Source organism: Rhinolophus sinicus, chromosome 18 (assembly GCF_057876585.1).
Source record: "Rhinolophus sinicus isolate RSI-liver-muscle chromosome 18, RSI-T2T, whole genome shotgun sequence".
NCBI classification, from domain to species: domain Eukaryota; kingdom Metazoa; phylum Chordata; class Mammalia; order Chiroptera; family Rhinolophidae; genus Rhinolophus; species Rhinolophus sinicus.
The window spans coordinates 97,935,154-97,954,013 of NC_142518.1; the positions used below are offsets into that span (position 1 = coordinate 97,935,154).

The 18,860-nt window shown below is 41.0% G+C and overlaps 1 protein-coding gene across 7 annotated transcripts in view; it reads right to left on the reverse strand.

Moving 5' to 3' along the window:
* Positions 1 to 7,385: 7,385 nt before the first annotated feature.
* The window catches only part of ARHGEF6 (Rac/Cdc42 guanine nucleotide exchange factor 6), a 126,671-nt gene continuing 115,196 nt past the window's right edge, over positions 7,386 to 18,860 (reverse strand). For 5 of the 7 annotated variants that reach the window (XM_019714692.3, XM_019714693.3, XM_019714690.3 and 2 more), the window contains 6 exons: positions 18,483 to 18,503; positions 17,205 to 17,298; positions 15,990 to 16,079; positions 13,685 to 13,784; positions 10,874 to 10,928; positions 7,386 to 9,758 (listed from right to left, as the gene is read on the reverse strand). In XM_019714692.3, coding sequence (XP_019570251.2) covers positions 9,618 to 9,758; positions 10,874 to 10,928; positions 13,685 to 13,784; positions 15,990 to 16,079; positions 17,205 to 17,298; positions 18,483 to 18,503 — 501 coding nt within the window. In that variant the 3' untranslated portion in view covers positions 7,386 to 9,617. The remainder of the gene's footprint in view (positions 9,759 to 10,873; positions 10,929 to 13,684; positions 13,785 to 15,989; positions 16,080 to 17,204; positions 17,299 to 18,482; positions 18,504 to 18,860) is intronic. The other 2 variants (XM_019714691.3, XM_074323241.2) reach the window with 1 other exon arrangement.

Below are 18,860 nucleotides of genomic sequence, written 5' to 3' on the forward strand. Positions count from 1 at the left end.
GACGGTTCTTTTCTTGATTAATCACAGTTAAGTGAAGCTGGAGGGGGCGCCTTAAATGAGAAGCAGTTGTTTATCTTTTTAATAGCCATTTAGGTGGTTTCCACTTTAGGCAAGAGGAAATGGAGCTGGGACAGCCTGATGGGAAGTATCGGTCCCTTAGTCTCCCACTGAAGCCAAGGGAAGCCTTGTCACCTCCAATTGAGGGATTTTCGTGTAAGAAACCGAGAGTGGCTTTTTCATCTTTACTGGTAGAGTGTATTACTTAAAACAAACATCACATGTTCAAGCAGAAAAATGTTACTGTAGAACAAAGAAAGGGAAATGAGGAGAGGTGGGGTCAGCTCTTGGCCACTGCCCCTGCTCTTCAGTCCTCTGGACAGCACAGTCCCTTCTTGGCTGAGTGACTTTGAAGAACTTAGACCATGACTTTGTAACCCAAGGCTGAAATCATGCTAGACAAACTTGCTGGGCTGCATGCTTTCTCCAAGGAGAGAACTTTGGTATGAGCAGGGGGGACATTTGTTGATTCAGGGACTCACTTAGGGATATGTTCACAGTGCTATTTTGTCCTCTGGAGAGAAGATCCTTCGGCACTGTTGCCCTCTGCATGGAACACTTGAAGGAAGTGGGGCAGTGGCAGTGGCAGTGAAGGGTCATCATATTCTCACAGATATGAGCCTGCCTTAGGAAGGCCAGATCCCCAGATCTGGCTGAGTGGAGGGCTTGGTGTGATCCAGAGAGAAGAAGACAACACACAGGCCATGACTCTCCCATTCTCACGGTAGCTGAGTGCCCACTTTGTAGAACAGCCATACTTGCCCAGCTTGCCTGGGTGTGGCAATGGGGGTGGGAATGGACCAGAAGCATTTCCTCTTCAGTTGGGTTCATAAGAAGAGAACCCATGTCCAGCCTGAACAAATCTTTTTTTTTTTTCATTAAAGTTTATTGGGGTGACAATTGTTAGTAAAGTTACATTGGCAATAGTTTAGTGGTTACCAGAGGGGGCGGGTGGTAGATGAGGGTAAAGGGGGTCAAATATATGGTGATGGAAGGAGAACTGACTCTGGGTGGTGAACAAATCTTTTGTAGTCTATATAAACTCATATCCTCTGGCTTAAACATTGCCCCTGCCGTCTTCGTCTTTGGGAATCATTATCATCCAGATTATTTCCACCTCTAATAACCAAATTGGTAACAGTATGTGTTAGAAGGAATGGTATCGATACAAAAACTACATTTTCTAGGCTACCTCCTCTGCTCCCAGGTTTTCCATCGCCCTCTAAATGCCACCTGCTATAGCTCCAGCCCAGAACTTTCCCTCAAGCTTCAGCCTCATATGGCCAACTGCCTTCAACCTCTCAGACTGCTTCCTCATGAAGTCACCTTGCCCTTCCCAAGAACTTCAGGTCCTATCATTCACCCTCTTCTGTTCCTGTCCTACATGATCACAGTGGGCTCTCTCCCCTTACCCTTTAAAGGGTTCAACTATCACCTTCATGCTACTGTCACACCTTTAGTCCCGACCTGCCTCCTAGAGTCTGTCCCCAACTGCCTAAATCTCCAAATGGTGGGCCCAAGCCTTCAAAACCCAATGCATCCAAATGGAACTCTGGATCTTTTCCCCTACACAATGGGATCCACTTTCAGTGCTTCCCATTCCGGTGAATGGCAGCCTTATCTACCCTGCTTCCCAAGCCCGAAACCTGGCTTGACTTACCGCTGTCCTAAGTCCCGCATCCAATCTCACCAGCTTATATACTTCAGCCCTTTTGTTTAAGAAATTGTTTAAGAACAATTTCTTAAATTGTTCTTAAGTTAATATACTTCTTTCAATCTCTACTGCCAGTATTTTAGTCCAAACTACTGTCATCTCTCTTCTGGAATACTGCAACACCCTCCTAGGCTCTCTGCCTCCACTTTTGCTCTCTCTCATTTTCCACACATAGCTAGTGCATTCTTAAATACAATTCTGATTTCACCACTTGCCTGCTTCTTGTCGACCTTAGAATAAAGACCAAAGTAATTAACTTATTTAATCTCCTGCCAATACCTCTCTCAGTGTCATAAGTTTGAATGGTCAGTTCCTCTAGGTAAGGCTACAAATGCTTTCCTGCCTTAGGACCCGGGCATGCTGTTTTCTCTTCTTGTAACACCCATTCCTTCTCCCGCCGCACCCTGCACTTCAGCATCACAGCACTTATCACAGCACTTTTTCTCTGTGAACCATGTCTCCATTTTTAAAAATATGGTTGAGGTTTTACCTACTATGCTGTGACCATCTTGAGAACCAAGACTTTGTCCTGTTCACCATGGCAACTTCAGTGTCTATTACAGAGCCTGGCATGGAGTTGGCCCTTTATTCATTGCATGAAGGAATAAATGAATGAACAAATAAAGCTGCTTATAACTCAGTAGTCCATAAAATAATTCTGTGTATTGGTTAAAACAAAACTTTGCAATACTGTATAAACCTTTATTTTGTCAAAAATATCTACATGATAAAAATATATTCAGGGTAGAGAATGAGAATTATATTGTAAATAAAAATAGATATATATTTTTATACTTCATGATAATTTGCAAAATAGTACATGATGTTTGCTCCAAACTTCACTTGAACATTTTCAAAGTTGTTCTAATAAATGAGGACTTGAGTAGATTCTGATCTACCTATAATATTCTGATACTAAATTATCTAATTTAATTACATTTTTATGAACATGTCACTTCTTCATTTCATCAAAGGGGTAGAGGAATGCTTAAAATGACCAATAATTGTTATTTCCAAATAAAGAGAAAATGAACAAAGTGTAATTATTATCTCTGCTACTTGATAGGAAACAAATGTCTAAAAAACTGCCCTAGAAAGCTGCTAGTACAGGGAACCCAAGTTAAAGAGAAACAACATATAAACTCCTGGGCTCCAGGAGGGAACACATTTTGATTTGAATTTGACTATTTCCGTAGGGCCTAATACCACTGTATTAGAAGCTGCACTACCTTAGGCCTTTAGAGCAGCCTGAAGTACTTTGAGACACAGAAACATGGAACTAAGAATGATTTTTACTATGTCCTTTTTCTCTGTGAACTACATCTCCGTTTAAAAAAACAAAATCAGAAATACTAATTGTACTGTAGTAGTTAAGTCCGGAGTCAGACAGATACAGTCTTAATCTAGGCTCCACTATTTACCAACTTTATAACCACAGGCAAGTCATTTTACCTCCTCTGATCCTCAGTGTCCTCATCTGTAAAGTAGGGGTGGTAAGAATATCTGCTTTGCGGGGGTGGCTGGTTAGCTCAGTTGGTTAGAGCTCGGTTCTGGTAACACCAAGGTTGCCAGTTCAATCCCCACATGGGCCACTGTGAGCTGCACCCTCCTTAAAAAAATAAAGAATATCTGCTTTGCAAGGTTTATGAGGATTTGATGAGATAACTCACAGAAAGTCTGGAGCAGATCATCATATAAAGAGCACTAAGGTGGATCTCCATGCGGCCCCAGCACACCAGTCTGTACTCAGTGGTGCAAACAGACAGGATGGCATCTTAAATGGTTGAAACCTCTATGACCAAGGAGAGTGCCTGGCAACCCAGGTACACATAAAAGTCTTGCCTGTGTAGTAGACCAAAAGACCACACACAATTTGAAGCAAAGAGAAAGCAAAAGAAAAAAAGAAAAAAAAAGGGCAATGTTAAAACACATACCTAACATTAGAGTAGATTTGTGGGTAACAAAGACTCTTTCTTTAGTTTCATTGTCAAAAACAAGTAACCACTGGAGGCTTGGGGTTGCCAAATTTTACAATAGGTTTGAGCAGTTCTGTAGTTGAGATATTTAGGAAGTTTTCTTTTAAAAATCTATGATCATAACACCAAGGTCACCAATTCGATTTCCATGTGGACCAGTGAGAAACAACGGCTTGAGCCTGGAACTGAGCTGTCGGTAGGCAGCTGGTTTGCTCAGTGGGTAGAGCACAGTGCTCATAACACCAAGCCTGCCGGTTCGATTCCCACGTGGGCCAGTGAGCTGCGTCCTCCATAACTAGGTTGAAAACAATGAATTGACATGAAGCTGATGGGTCCTGGAAAAACACACTGTTCCCCAATAAAAAATTAAAAACAAAAATCTACGATCATTGATTCCCAATCTGAAGTACATGCGCACACAAAGCTATCGCTTTCATACCATACTCCTCTGAGCAATGCCAATAGGCAATTCAGCAACTCTCGAGAAAACTAGTTCAATATACAATTGTTGTCTATTCTGCATTCCTGGAGTTCCACTGAGTTATAGTTCACATTTTTCCTGCTAATGTAACCCTACTGAAAGTCCAATAATGTTTGGTCACAAACTCTACTCCTATCTCGGGGACCTCTCTGACTATAAACCTCTTTGGAGTCCAAGTGCAACATTTAACACATCTTAGATTTCATTCACATTTCCTGTTACTAGGAGTTAAAAGATTTTTAAAAATCCATCCCTCATACCATCCATCTGATATTGAAGTTATAGCCTCTGTGCTAGGCATGAGATGAATATGACCCATTCCCTGCCCTCAAGTAGTTTATAGTCTTTTGTGTAACAGGTGTGCAAATGTTTAAAGTTCAGTGTCAATGCTGCAGCAGAGGAAAGCACCGGTGTTACAGGGAACACAGAGGAAGGCCAAGAAACTATGACAAGCAAAGAAAGTCTTTCCAAGAGAGGTGAACAGACTGAGTCTTGAAGGATGTTGAGGGGAGGAAAAGGGCCATAGGGATGAAAGGAATCCCAGAGGGAGAGAGCAGAACATGCGAAAGCATAGAGGTGTGAAAATGGATAAACAGTATAGGGGAGTAGGCAGGACGAGCCAGCTCACAGAGGGCCTTCTGTAAGAACAAACCTTGGTGTATAGTCCAAACAGCACATGCTGAAGCCCAATCTAGGAAGAGGTTTTGTGTTCGTATGGCAGGGATAAACTGCCCTCTGGCCTGCTTGCCCAGAAGGGCTTGCTCCACAGTATCCTGTACTACAGTGTGGCTTAGGTGGCCTGCAGTGCGAGTCTTGAGAAAGGTGGTGGGGAGGCTGGGTCACAGATTGGACCCTGCAGGCTTTGAGGCTGCAGGAAGCTTAGAAACCTAGTTGACTTCTGCTGTTGGCACCAAGGCAAATTTTCACAATTTTCCCACACAAATAGTGGAGGCCTGAAATTATTTGGAACATTTGCTCATTCAATAACTATTTATTGAGAAGGGACTATGGGCTCAATCCTGTATCAGGCACTGAACCTACCTGGATGAAAGTACTCAATCCCTCCTTTTGAAGGTACTACAGTATTACAGTACTAAGAGAAATTCAATGAGATCAAATTTTACTGAGCATGGAGGATAGTAACAAGAGATTAAATTTTTTAAACCTATGAACGATATAATCAGATCTTTTAGGTAATCATTCTACTGGCACCAAAGAGGCCAGAATAGAGATGATGATACAAGAGGCAAGGAGATGCTTTGGTCCAAAGGGCAGGAGACAAGTGCTAAAAATAGACAATGGTCATGAGGCTGGAGAAGAATTCAAGGGATACAACAGAGCTAAAAATGGTAAGACTTGATGACTAAACTTATAAATGGTTAATGTATACATTTATACAGGGTTGAGAAGGGGGACAGAATGAAGATAATGCCTGTTTTTCTGGCTGAGGCAACTCAGTGGCCAGGGTGCTATTCACTGGAATGGAAAACATTGGAGAAACAGATCTGGGAATAGGAACAAGGAGTTCAATTTTGGACATGTTGAGTTTGAGGTGCTGTTAAACATCCAAGCTGAGATGTCCAGAAGGTAGCTGCATGCAATGGTCTGGAGCTCAGGAGAAATTTGGGGGGGGGGGGTGGAAATATGGACATGGAAGTCATCTGCATTTTGATAAATTAAGTTATTGGAGAAGACAATATTGTCCAGGCAGAAGCTTTAAAAAGGAAGAGAAGAGGAAAAGAGCTTTGAGGATCAGCAATGTTCAGGGGACAGGCAAAGAAGGCAGATCCAGCAAAGGAGACTGAAGGGTGGCCAGAAAAGTTGAATGAATGCCAGGAAAGTTAAGATCATGAAAGCCAAGGAAGGGAGATTTATCAAGGAGGCAAAGGTCAAATACTGCAGAGAGGTCAAGATGGGCATTGAAAAGTGTTCCCTGAATTTGTCAATTTGCAGAGGAGGAAATGTGCTAGGAAAGAACATGGATCCAAGAGCCAGACAAATGAGGAAGGTTTCAAATTCCAGCTCCAGATTTACTAGCATATTGTTCAACATCTGTGCTTCTGTTCATGTGTAAGATGGGTATAACAATAATGAATACCTCATAGGGTTGTTACAATTACATGAGCTTGTAAAACAAGTGTTTACATGTAAAACACTTAGTATGGGGCTTAATACACTGGAGGTACAATGTTCTATCTATTGCTTCAAAGTAGCAAACATAAACCACGAAGATATCTCAAGCAGGAAAGTAATACGAGGTGCCTACAAAATCGTTGGCTACAGAAGTGGAAGTCAGGGGCCTGCCATTGGACTTCAAGGTCATATCACTGCAGTTGTGATCCAAATCTAGTTTAGGAAGCTGCTGCTGTTGCTGCTGCCACCATCAGCACTCCTCCCACTACAGTTTCTCACCTACAAAACTTTGAGTACACACACTGGAATGTAGAGAACAAAAGCCATAAACATATCCTTGGAACTGCCTGCCAGCCACCAAACCCCAGGAAGTTATCTTCTGCCTAACTTAAACCTTCCAAATATTGTGCAAAGGCATCTCATTGCCAGTACTGAAAATGTGTCAGAACCCACATTGTATCCAGAATCCTAGCTGCAAGGGAGTCTGGGATGTGCATTTTTTAGCCTTCTGGGGGAAACATAAACAGGGTAGAAATGGATGCTGAGTAGCAACAGATGATATCCAGAGCATCTGTCTTGAGGAGGAAGAAATATATTCTTCCTGACTGCTGACACCAGCATTATAACTGTGGTCAAAATATAGGATATCACTGACTGACAAAATCTTGCAAATTATAAAGAGGGATGGGGACAAGACTAACGATCAAGGGATAAGCTTAAACAGGAAGAATGGATATCTCCTTCTCTAATATCGGCAGGAAAATGGTGACAAGAGGTACAGACGGTTTATAGGTTGGGTCCAGAAGGAGAGGGGTAGAGAAGTTAAGGAAGGTTCTGTCTTCTGATATGTATTATTTGTGTAAAGTGGGGAGAAATATCATCTGCCCTGAGTGAAAAAGGTCGAAGGTGGTGAGGGGGACTGATGAGAGTAGAGAGTAATGAGGGAAATGGGAAAGGAAGCTGACACAACATGAGAAATCTTTCTGCACACCAGCTAGCAAGAAAAAAAAAAGAAACACAGGACTTATTTTATAAAGCATTGTTATTCTTATTTATTGAAAATGTCAATTTTAAAAGTCTTCAAAATAAAAACAAGTTAGAAAATTTGAGCTTGTGTAAGAAGGGACACGACAGAAGAGGAGCTGAAAGGCCTCTAAGGGCAACAGTTTAATTACAGGGTAACAGGAACCCATTTATAGAGTATTGTAAACAACACAACTATGGAGACACTGCTCTCAGGTTAACATGGCTTCATTTCCTTTATATTATTGTTTAGTGTGTGAGTGTGGACACCACTCTGCACAAGCTTCATTACCCAGAGTACCGAGGGCCTCTCATCAGAAGAGCCGAGTCTCCAAAACATGCATATGTACATGTCACTTAAAAATAAAGGCCTTTCAACATTTTAAACTATACCTCATCAACTAAAATATTTCGTAATCACAAACATGTTTCCTATGGATATAGTTTGCACATTTATTGCAAGCGATTGACTAAACACAGAAAGGGCAGATGCTAAGATCTGTGTTGTTTTAATGTTTAGGTGAAGGATGGTATATCTAAACTGCTGTGCTTAAAAATGGAACAACAGCCAATTCCTAGAAATCTTCTTCAGTCTTCAGCTTCCAAAGACAGCTATATGTGGTTGGCTGACGTTGGACTGCAGGAACAGTCCATCTCCTATGGATGGTATCATTTCTGCTGTGCAGCAAGCAGTCAACAGCCCTGTACCATGTAGCTATGGGAACTTGAGACCCCAGTACTAGAAAGAAAAAGGGCTTAGTAATCTGGGGTTTTTAAGCTTCAAGTTTGGTTTCTAAACAACATTTACAAAACCCACATTTATGGGCACTCATTAAATGTATCTGGAAGACAACTTTGATCAGTCCATTGGACCTTTGCCTCGTTTTCCAGTTTGTCTTCCCCACTTTGCCAAACTTCACCTCTTTGGGAGAGAGAGCCTCGAGCTGACTTTTGATTGTGCAGAATTTGGATGTGTGCTGCCCTTGTGGCCATCTACTAAACCTGGTTTATCACAGTTCTAATTTGTGAGATACTGATAAAGGTGATGGTTTGATTTGATGAGCAACTTGAGTAAACCAGTTCCAAATAATCAGCTGCACTAGTAATCAGCACACAGCTATAGAGCAGCTCTTTCTTTCCAGATATACAATCTGAACCAGCAGCATTTCTGCAAATAATGATTACGGTCCTACTCAAAAAGGCTGATGAATATTACAGGCTTCTCACGGCATATATGGGAGAGCAATAAAGTGAGTTAAAGCTGTCGACTAGGGCATAAGATCTCCTCAATGGCAGATTGTTTTAAAGATGAGAAGTCACCATTTGACTATGCAATGTTAATAAAGTAACTGCTCACAGTCTATATTTTTAAAAAGTAAGCAAAGCACACACATACTAGTTTACACACTACTAGGTATGGTTGGCTAAAAGCACTGAGGAAATATAAAACTTACACACGAGGCACAAGGCTAGGGGAAAAACTTATCACATACTAGGGAAGAGACGATCAACTCTGCCGCTGAAAGGAGGACTGTCTAGAGCAATTTGCTAATGGATCTGGTGTTGGCATGGATGATCAGAGCTTCTGACCCACAGAGTTAAAATGTAAACCAACAAAAAAGAAATGAGGGCACTACTGTCTTCTTAGTCTTACAGACAACATAGGGCAGTAATAATTTTTTTTTAAAGTGTGCATTGAGGAGTGGCATATGATGGTCCAGGGATGGGCAGCTGGATCATTGGGCAAACGTGTTCATCTTTACCCTACTCTAATTAAAGCTCAAAAAGCTTTGCCTTCAGTAAATTAGGTACTGAGGGGCTTCCAGGTACAGGAAAGCATTGGGGGAAAGTCAAGTTCACCTTTAATAAGCCAAGGCCAGCTGCTTTGGGATAGTAGCCAGCCCTAAAAGGGTAATGGTTGTTAAAGAGGTACAATGAATTGAAGGCCATCTGAAGACCACTTAATTCATTTGTCTACATTAGCTTTCCTTTTGTCATTGAATAGAAAGATGATGGGGAGACTTCTACCACCACCTCTTGCTTTTACCTGTTGAAAAACAACACAACCAACCAACCAATAAGCAGACAATAAACACTCAAGCAAACAGAGGGGAAGGGGGCTGACTCAAATACAAAATAAAAACCAAAGAAGCAAGCGAGCTGAGCCAAATCATTCAGCTGGACATTTCGAGATGTGCTGAAGCATACACTCTGCCCAGCTGCACAGTGATGGTTATGGAAGAATGGAGGTCTTGCTACTAGACTCAGCCCGAATACACTCATCGGTTTGCTTCAACAGCCTCCGGACCAGCTTTTCTAGGTCCCTCCTTGATTTCAATTCTTCTTCCAGGCATTGCTTCATTCTTTTATTCTCCTATGATGGGAAAAGACTTGTTGATTACCAAACAAAGGGACTGCTTCTCAGGGCTCCTCCTGCTCATCCTTTTGGTGGCCTTCACAATTGACTACACTTTCCTTCCTCAAGCTCTTCTCTCAAAGCTTCTAAGACAAGAGGTAGGAGAATCAAGAGAATCCTACCTCTCTCTGACGAACTTTTTGCATTCTTCTTCCTTGAAATACAAGCAGTCTCTAAGGCTCTGGCCCTGGTCCTCTGCTAATTCAACACTCTTCACTTAGTGTCTGCTCTCTTTCAATTCAAATATCTATTAAGAGGCCTTCCAAGTCTCTCTGGTACTGACCTCATCTCATCTCATGCCAACTTGGTAACACACCTAGATGCGTTACAAGCACCTCAAACTCATTATGTGAACTCAGTGTCTATGTCACCCAAACTTCTCTTCCTCCTGTGGTTGCTTATCTCCATGAAGGGCACCATCATACCCAGGTAAGAAGTTTCATCTTCAATCCACTGGCACTTTCTTAATCCCAACATCCCACCATCGTTTTTTACAGGCCCTAATTCTGTGATGTGGCTTCCTTTACATTCCTCCTCTGTAGTCTCAGTGGTACTGCCTCAGGTCAGGACTTTATTATGTCTCACCCTGAGTTTTGTAATAACCTCCTAAATGGTCTTCCAGTCTCTAGTATCTCTTCCCTCCAATCTATCCATTACCCTGTCACCAGGTACAGTCCTCAAACGCAAGGAAGAGTATGCATCATGGAGCACTGGATTACATTTGCAGAGGAGCCCACAAATCGTGATTTATGGTTCTGGTTACACTTACACTCTCACTCATGAATGACTTGTCTTTTCTTAAATTCTGTTTACAAATGTTGGAGAACACGAAAGTTGTAACTAAGTTAGGGACCCTGTTGTAAACCGCTAAATAAGTATATAAGCAAGCCTCAGAAGTTTTAATCCAAGGCCACATGGTAAAATCAACAAAACCCACCTTGATGACACAAAGTAAAAATCCCCACCTCACTACCTTGTTCCTGGACCTCTCCTAAGAGAATCTACCGACATGTGACAAGGAAGAGGGGGTGGTCCTGTTATGATGTGAAAAAAAGACTTTTACGTTTCATTACCTGTTTCAGTTCTTTGACCTCATCTTTCAAGGCATAAACAGTGTCGACGAGGCTCCTAGAATATAAAGTTCAGAGATTAATAGCTGACACTGAAGTATTGTTAAGTAATACTTAATAAGAAAAGCATCTTTATAGAAATACAGGTCCTGAAAAGCAATGAATTTTCTAGCTGATCGGAAAAGATACTGCTACAAATTGTCCCTGTGTTCCTCATTGTTATGGGCTAGCAATCACCACTACATGTGCTTGTGAAAAGCCAAGTCATCGCACCTTTTCTATACTTTGCTCCTGCTTTACCACTCACTTCCCAGCTTGGGGTGTACAAAAAAGAGACTAGTGCTCATCATCAGATTTTGATTTCTTTCTTTGAGGCAGGAATGAACATCACCTAACATACAACGAGAGGTGTCACAGGGCCCTGCCTAGCTTACAGTATTTGTGATATGGCCTTGCCCTTATCACCTATCTGGCCCTACATGACACAAAGTTAGTGGCATTATTCCTGGAACATCCTATATATTCCGGAAAAGTATAAAACACCCTGGTTGAGCTGTGGAGCAGTCATTTCCTCTCAGGCTCTCTCCCTGGAAGAGGACTTTGGAGACCTTGGTTCCAGGTCTGATCCTACCTCGTGCCAGACCTCTAATCTTGGGTAACCAGTTTCCTTATCATCCTCTCTTGACAAAAGAAAAAAATATGCAAACGGGACTACATCAAACTAAAGTGTTTATACAGCAAAGGAAGCCGTCAACAAAATGAAAAGACAACCTACTGGATGGGAGAAGATATTTGCCAATGATATATCTCATAAAGGGTTACTACCTAAAATAGATCAAGAACTCATACAACTTAACACCAAAAGAAAAAGAATCCAATTGAAAAATGGGCAGAGGACATTTCTCCCAAAGAGGACATACAGATGGCCAATAACCACATGTAAAGATGCTCAACATTGGAGATCTTGATCATTGGAGAAATGCAAATTAAAACCACAAAGAGATATCACCCACACCTGTCAGAATAGCCATCATCAATATATCAACAAACAACAAGTGCTGGCGAGGATATGGAGGGAAGGGAACCCTCGTGCACTGTTGGTGTGACTGCAAATTGGTGCAGCCACTATGGAAAACAATACGGAGGTTCCTCAAAAATTTAAAAATAGAGCTACCTTATGACCCAGAAATTCCACTCCTGGGTATTTATCCAAAAAAAAAAAAAAAAAAATCCAAATCACTAATTCAACAAGATATACGCACCCCTATATTCATTGCAGCATTATTTACAATAGCCAAGATATGGAAGCAACCTAAGTGTTCATCAATAGACAACTGGATAAAGAAGATGTGGTACAAATAAGCAATGAAATATTACTTGGCCATAAAAAAGAATGAAATCCTGCCATTTGTGACAACATGGATGGACCTAGAGAGTATTATGCTAAGTGAAAAACATATACCATATGGTTTCACTTATATGTGGAATCTAAAAAACAAAATAAACAAACAAACAAAACAGTGACAGACTCATAGATACAGAGAACAAATTGATGGTTGCCAGGTGGGAGGGGTTTTGGGAGCTGGATGAAAAAGGTGAAGGGATTAAGAAGTACAAATTAAGACAGTTACAAAATAGTCATGAGGATGTAAACCACAGCATCAGGAATATAGTCAATAACATTGTAATAACTATGTATAGTGCCAGGTGGGTACTAGACTTATCGGGGGGATCACTTGTTAAGTTATATAAATGTTTAACCACTATGCTGTATACCTGAAACTAATATAATATTGTATGTCAACTCTAATTAAAAATGAAAAATAAACAAAATCATTATAATATAATATAGAATCATTTATACTATAATTATATATAATATAATCATTTATTGAGAGATTACTACATGCTAGCCTTTATACTTATTATTCCATTTAAGCTCACAACAACCCTGAAAGTATGAGTACCACACTCACTTTAAGGATGAGGAAAGTGAGGCACAGATAGATGAAGGAAGGAACTTGCCCCAGGTCATACAGCCAACAGGTAGTAGAATTTGGAGTTGAACCAGGGCTGTTCTTCTCATAAGCCCAAGAGCTTTACCGTTTGGTCATATCACTTCATACACCAGGTGGAAAAGTACTGTACACTGATGATGCCAAGCACTTTGAAATAATGCTGTTTGATGCAAATTTAGTCCTGACTTCAGAAATGACTCAAGTTTAAACAAATGAATTATTTGGCTACTTTGTGTTTATTTTATGAGCCATAAGGTATTTAACCTGATTTTCCCCCAGTAGGTCACCCTGACTACTGTGCAAAGGTATGCCAGAGACCTAATTTCCCTGAACCTCAGTTTCCTCATCTGTAAAAGTCGTGAAAGCAATGTTTATCTCACTGGATTGCTGTAAAATTTTAAATTAGGTCAAATAGGTAAAAGTCCAGTGCCTGACTCAATAAACGTGAGAAGCATCCCTCTGGGGAGGGAAATTGGTGCCATAGCATTCCCAGGCACCACCTCAACCCCTGTAGAGTGATCTTCTTGTGTCCCCTGAAGCACCTTACCACATGGGAGAGCAGGCTCCAGGGGCAGCCACCACATAGAGTTCTGTCTCCTGTGCCTCTCCTTCCCCCTTCCCTTTGCTGTAGGTGGGGGGCAGCCCTCCCGAGGCTCCCAATTGCATGATCAGTAAAAAGGGCCACATTTCCAGTTGAGATGGCATAGTGCATGCTTTACAAGAGCCACATTGCCCTGACAGAACCTTCTTTGCAGCCCCCAGACAAATCAGAAAGGGTTTAGCTCACTCTACTCACTTTTCTTCAATGATGGTCTGGCCATTGCTTCTGGTTTCTTCGATGATGAGTTTCTCTTCCTCAGGGAGTAAGACTTGTGGAACTGAATCTTTGCGAGTACCTACATGCAAGGGTTGCAAGAGGGAGGAGAGGAAAGAGTTACTAGTGAGGACTCTTTATAGGTGTTAGTTTCTATCTTCTATTGTTATTAAGGTTCTTTGTTGATAGCATGTTGGAACCTTGCACCCAGAGAACAGTCACCCAACATTTAATGACTAAATCTTCCTGAGATGAGGAAATACTAAATAACCAAATATATTGATTCAATCTTGGGGAAGGGAGCATTTTGTATTCAGAAAAATAATGTGAAAGGGTCACTATGATACCTGTCCTCAACCAAGACCCTGTCTTTTCTTGTTTTGTCTCTTCCACAGTAAAGAGTGACTAGTGATCGTATTGTCTCTGCACATCTCCAGGGAATGGCACACCACATCCTATGCTATGGTGTTATATCATTTTAGTAAATTCAGAGTAGCAATGCACCGGGACACAATGTGCTTAAAGGGCCTCGGAAGTATCACTCACTCCCATTTGTTCTCTTTACAGTCTTGTAGGGTAAGGAAAGTTTAGGTAAGACCATTTTGATCAAGAGTTGAATCAGGGTTGGGAGATTATCACTTCAGCAGCAAAGATGCAGGACTTCTTTCTACTCAGACTATTTCTGGGATCTGGGATAGAAGAGGTGACAGAACAGACATGGGACCTGACCATACAGCTCTCCTACACCTCCAAGCTCCCCCTGGATCTTTCATCCTGGAGCTCGAGCTCTTATTCTTCAGTTTCCCTGAGCTACTGGTTTCCTCTCCTCTGAGCCAGGTTCCTTCGAGGTGTGAACACTCACTGCCTTCCCTTCACCACCTCCCCTTTCCTGAGGTGGCTGTGCCTCTGCCTCCCACAGGGCCAACCACTTCTTAGGTGCTTATTAAGTGGAAAGCAGACTGACTGACAGATCAACCAACTGAATGCAGCAAGAAACAATAGCAGTCAGATCTAGGGAAACAAGACTTCTGGCAGGAGAGGGTAGGTCACCATGATGTTAAAAGGCTTGCTGCATGCCAAGAACTGCACTAGACACTTTCCACGTGTAAAACTTAGGCTGGGGAAGAAAGGTGAATATGTGACTTTAGGCTAGAACACCTGCATCTCTGAGCAGGTCTATGGACTCTATTCATATGAAGAGAGGTGGTGGAGGGGGGAGATGAGGCCAGATTTTGTATGAGGGATGTTTCTTCTGGTATCTCCTTGTCCCCATCTCGTTCCTAGTTTTCATGATAAAAACCACTCTCACTTTCCTTTCCTGGTTCCTCGAAATTTGTTATCAGAGCTGGGGATGCCCAAAGCCACAGCCAGGTTTTGTCTGTGAAGCAGAAGTTTTGACAGTCCAATCTTTATGGTCAAATGTGTCAACTTTCACATCGAACATTTTCCTCATGATAGCCTTAGAGCTATGTCACTTTGAAAGCATATAACAAGGCAGTCCATCTAAGTAATCCCATCCCACATTCAAGTAATGGGTCAGAGGCTGTCCAAAATGGAGCATGGTGGATAACTCTTTTACCCAGATGCCAAAACCTCATGAAACATATTCGGAATGTCTGTGATAATGGAAGACAAGAGACATAACTGATGTGACCTGGCTTTTTAAAAAGCACAAAGATGAATCAGAAAACATTATCTCGCTTTCAGATTGTAGCCTGAAAGTTGTTCGGGGAAATACCGTCACCTAATAGCTCCCTGATAAATTGTATACATTCCGAATAGCCCCTGCTAAGCAGCTACATTTCCAGATTTTCATAGCAACTTTGAAACTTGAGTTTGGTGAAGCACTGTTCGCTTAAATATGCAGCTGATCAAAGATAGTATTTTGACTTCCTTTCCAAATCTGCCTATAAGAAGAGATTAGCATCAGTTCACAGACACAGGAACTCTCTGGGCTCTTTAATTCCTAACTAGTGTTGGTGAAGGTATCTGTGTACTTCAAAGGAGAATGACTTTAAAAAAAAAATTTTTTTCATTTCTATCACCTCCCACTTTTTTACTCTTGCATCTCTCTGTCTCTCTGGTGAAAAGAAACTGGGTAAACAAACCGCTTGATAGCTAAAACCACCTTATCTGAAAGATGCAGTCCTGCACCGCTCCTCTGCACCAAGTCACCTGCTTTACACACCCTGCAACCCATCTGGGCTGCTTTTCTCTTCTTCTAAGAGGCAGTAAGCAGCAAAGAAGAAACATTATTCATTAGAGAAAGTGATATGGGGGAACGTACTTGAGCCATGGCCTTGTTGAAAGTTTGCACTGGTACAGTAGGCTTCGATCACTTTAAGAATCTGAGCGTCCTCTTCCAGAGCAGCTGTACCTGTCAAAGTTAATTAATAATGACTTTTCATAGATATATGTGCTTCTGGACCCTCAAAATGATGCAGTGCACTCCCCAGTGCCCTGGGGACTGGCTTCTCTGACCAGTGGCGTTTGTGAAAGGCAGGAGAAAACGCTATGCAAACCTCATAATGGAGTGAGAGTGACAGTATCCCCAAGGAGCGCTGGAGTCAGCATCAGTAAATCCAGCACTGAGGGGCTCTGCTCCCGAAGCCCACCCAGAGCTTTAAACTATAGAGTCCTGTCAGTCTTCTCTTCAAGGCCACAAGTATAACACTGGGCTCGGTGCTAGCCTCAGTTCTCATCCAATACACCACATCTTTACTTTCCTTCAAATTTCAAGGTTCACCTTCTCTAGGAAGCTTTCCCCGTTAACCCCACCTATTTTTCCAACCAGCCAGCATAGTCACTGATTCTTCTTCCTCCTCCAACTCATTCTTGAAATGACTGGATGGCAGAACCCTGGTAACACGCTGAAGTGCACACCCAAGTGTGGGGATGGGAGATGCAGAAGCTAGAGTCAAGCAAAGATTTATCCAGACTATATTTTTGACTAATAAACGTAGTTCTGTCACCTCTTTGTGAGACATCACTTACTCCTCCACGTGTGTCCCAAAGTACCTTGTTCCCAGTGTAGAAGTGAATAAGTATATATCGATAGGCTGACCAACTTTACAGTCTGCCTCTAAATCTGCATGTCAGCAGGCTGATTCCTTGGCTAACTGAGAACATCACAGAGCGTTAGACTTCCAGAAGGATTTCAGCCTTCAGGTCTATTTAGTCTATCTCAGTAGAGGAAAATATCTCAGGCATCAGAAACTAAGAGGGGAAAATGTATCCATAGCAAATGATCCCTTTAGTGGCTCTAACCAGGTGGGTCAAAATATTCAACATGAAAATCATACAGATGGTGTCTGCCAAAGATGACACGAAGTACAGCAGGAAGAAGTTTACTCAAAAATCTTTGAGGTGACCAAACATTTCTATGTATTTTTCTTTATGTAACAAATGGTGCCAGGAACAAATTGCTCTGATCATCTGCTTTTAAAAAAATTCTTCTGTTGTTTAATCTATTAGCAATTTTCAGAAAGTGTAAAACACATACTTTTCCGAATCACATATTCCTCCTCTGATGGCTTCCTTTCGGTCTTTCTTTTATGAAGAAACTTCTTCATTGTTTTGGGGCTTTTACTAGACTCCTGTAAGAATAGAGGTTTCTTTATGAATTAAAATTCTCCCCCAAAATCAAATTAAAAAGAGCAAATGAAATTAAATAGTATGGCTCTCTCTTATTTTGACAGTCTCAGTTAGGAGTGCATCGAAATTTAATAGTATACACAATACAAATGGCTCAAATAAACTTTAAAATGTTAAATAAAATACAGGCAATGACATTAGCCTCTCAATTGCCATAGGGATGGGAATAAGAATGGAGTGTGCCTACTGAAGACGCGGCAGACTCTCCAGGAGGCCTAATGCCTTTAGGGTACCATCTGCAGAGAAAGTAATGGATGTCAACCCTAGAGCAATAGCAGGATTCCTAACTTGGTTTATATTCCCCATTGATACAGTTTTAAGGAAATCAAATAAAATTGTAACTACTACTGTAGTAAACACTGTTTTTCAAAGGGCTTGGAAACTACTTAAATAAATTTTCCTTAGCAACAGTTCCACAACGAAGAATATTAATTTCCATTTGTCAGTCAGGACAATTAAGGCAGAGAGACTAATTTCCCCTCAGTCAGAGAAGAGCCAAATGAAGGACTTCCTGATATTAATTTTGGGTTAGGAGTAATGTTCCTACAGCCAAGTTTAAATATACGTACATGGGAGTGCCAAAAAAATGTACACATTTTAAAAGATGTTATCTATGTATTACTTCTTGAAGTTGAATTGAATTATGGTAGCAATGTGTAGTATGACGTTCACTCAAAAGATGGCGTTAATCAAATGAATTGTATTACAATTTTAATACAGTTTTTCCTTTCTTAAAATGTGTATACATTTTTTGGCACCCTCTGTATATTAAGCCCTATTTTTAATTAGTAGATAAAAGAGACGTGAATTACATCAATGATTAAATTTGCTTTTGCCATATGAATAAACAGACATGAAAAGTTCACGTGACAAAAACTACAGAAAAAATAGCATTAAAAATCAGGAGAACGGGCATTTAAAGGCATTATAAGATCACATTATCACATGTATTTCACAAGAGCCTGCTTTTTAAAGAAAGTACTTACATGTCAGAATTGCATCTTCATATTTTAGCCACCAATAATAACAAGGGACAAAACAAGCATAAAAGAAAGCTTCATTCATCAAAGGTTACAGCACAGCATTATGATGTCACTGTAAGCCAAAGATAGTGTTCTACCCTTACCTTTAAGATATAAGACATCCTCTAAAGTGAATATGTAAAGAAAGAGAAGATGAGCGTGAGAGGTCGATGTTTACAATGACCAAATCCATTTATCAATAATTCTAAAACAACATTTGAAATGTTAGTGTTATCATAAATTACACAGAGAGAATATCATCACGTTTTCCACATTAGTTTCAGATGCAATATCATCATGCAAAAGCCCAAGGAATACAGTTCTGTGCAGAATAACAAATGCTGAAAATAACTAAAATATATACTACATAGTAAGAATTCTCTTCTCCCAGCAGAAACAAAGTGATCATGCCTTAGTTTTAATGGATTAGTTCTGTGAAGGATTAACTCAACTTCACCCTTCAAAGCTCACCTTAATTTGAA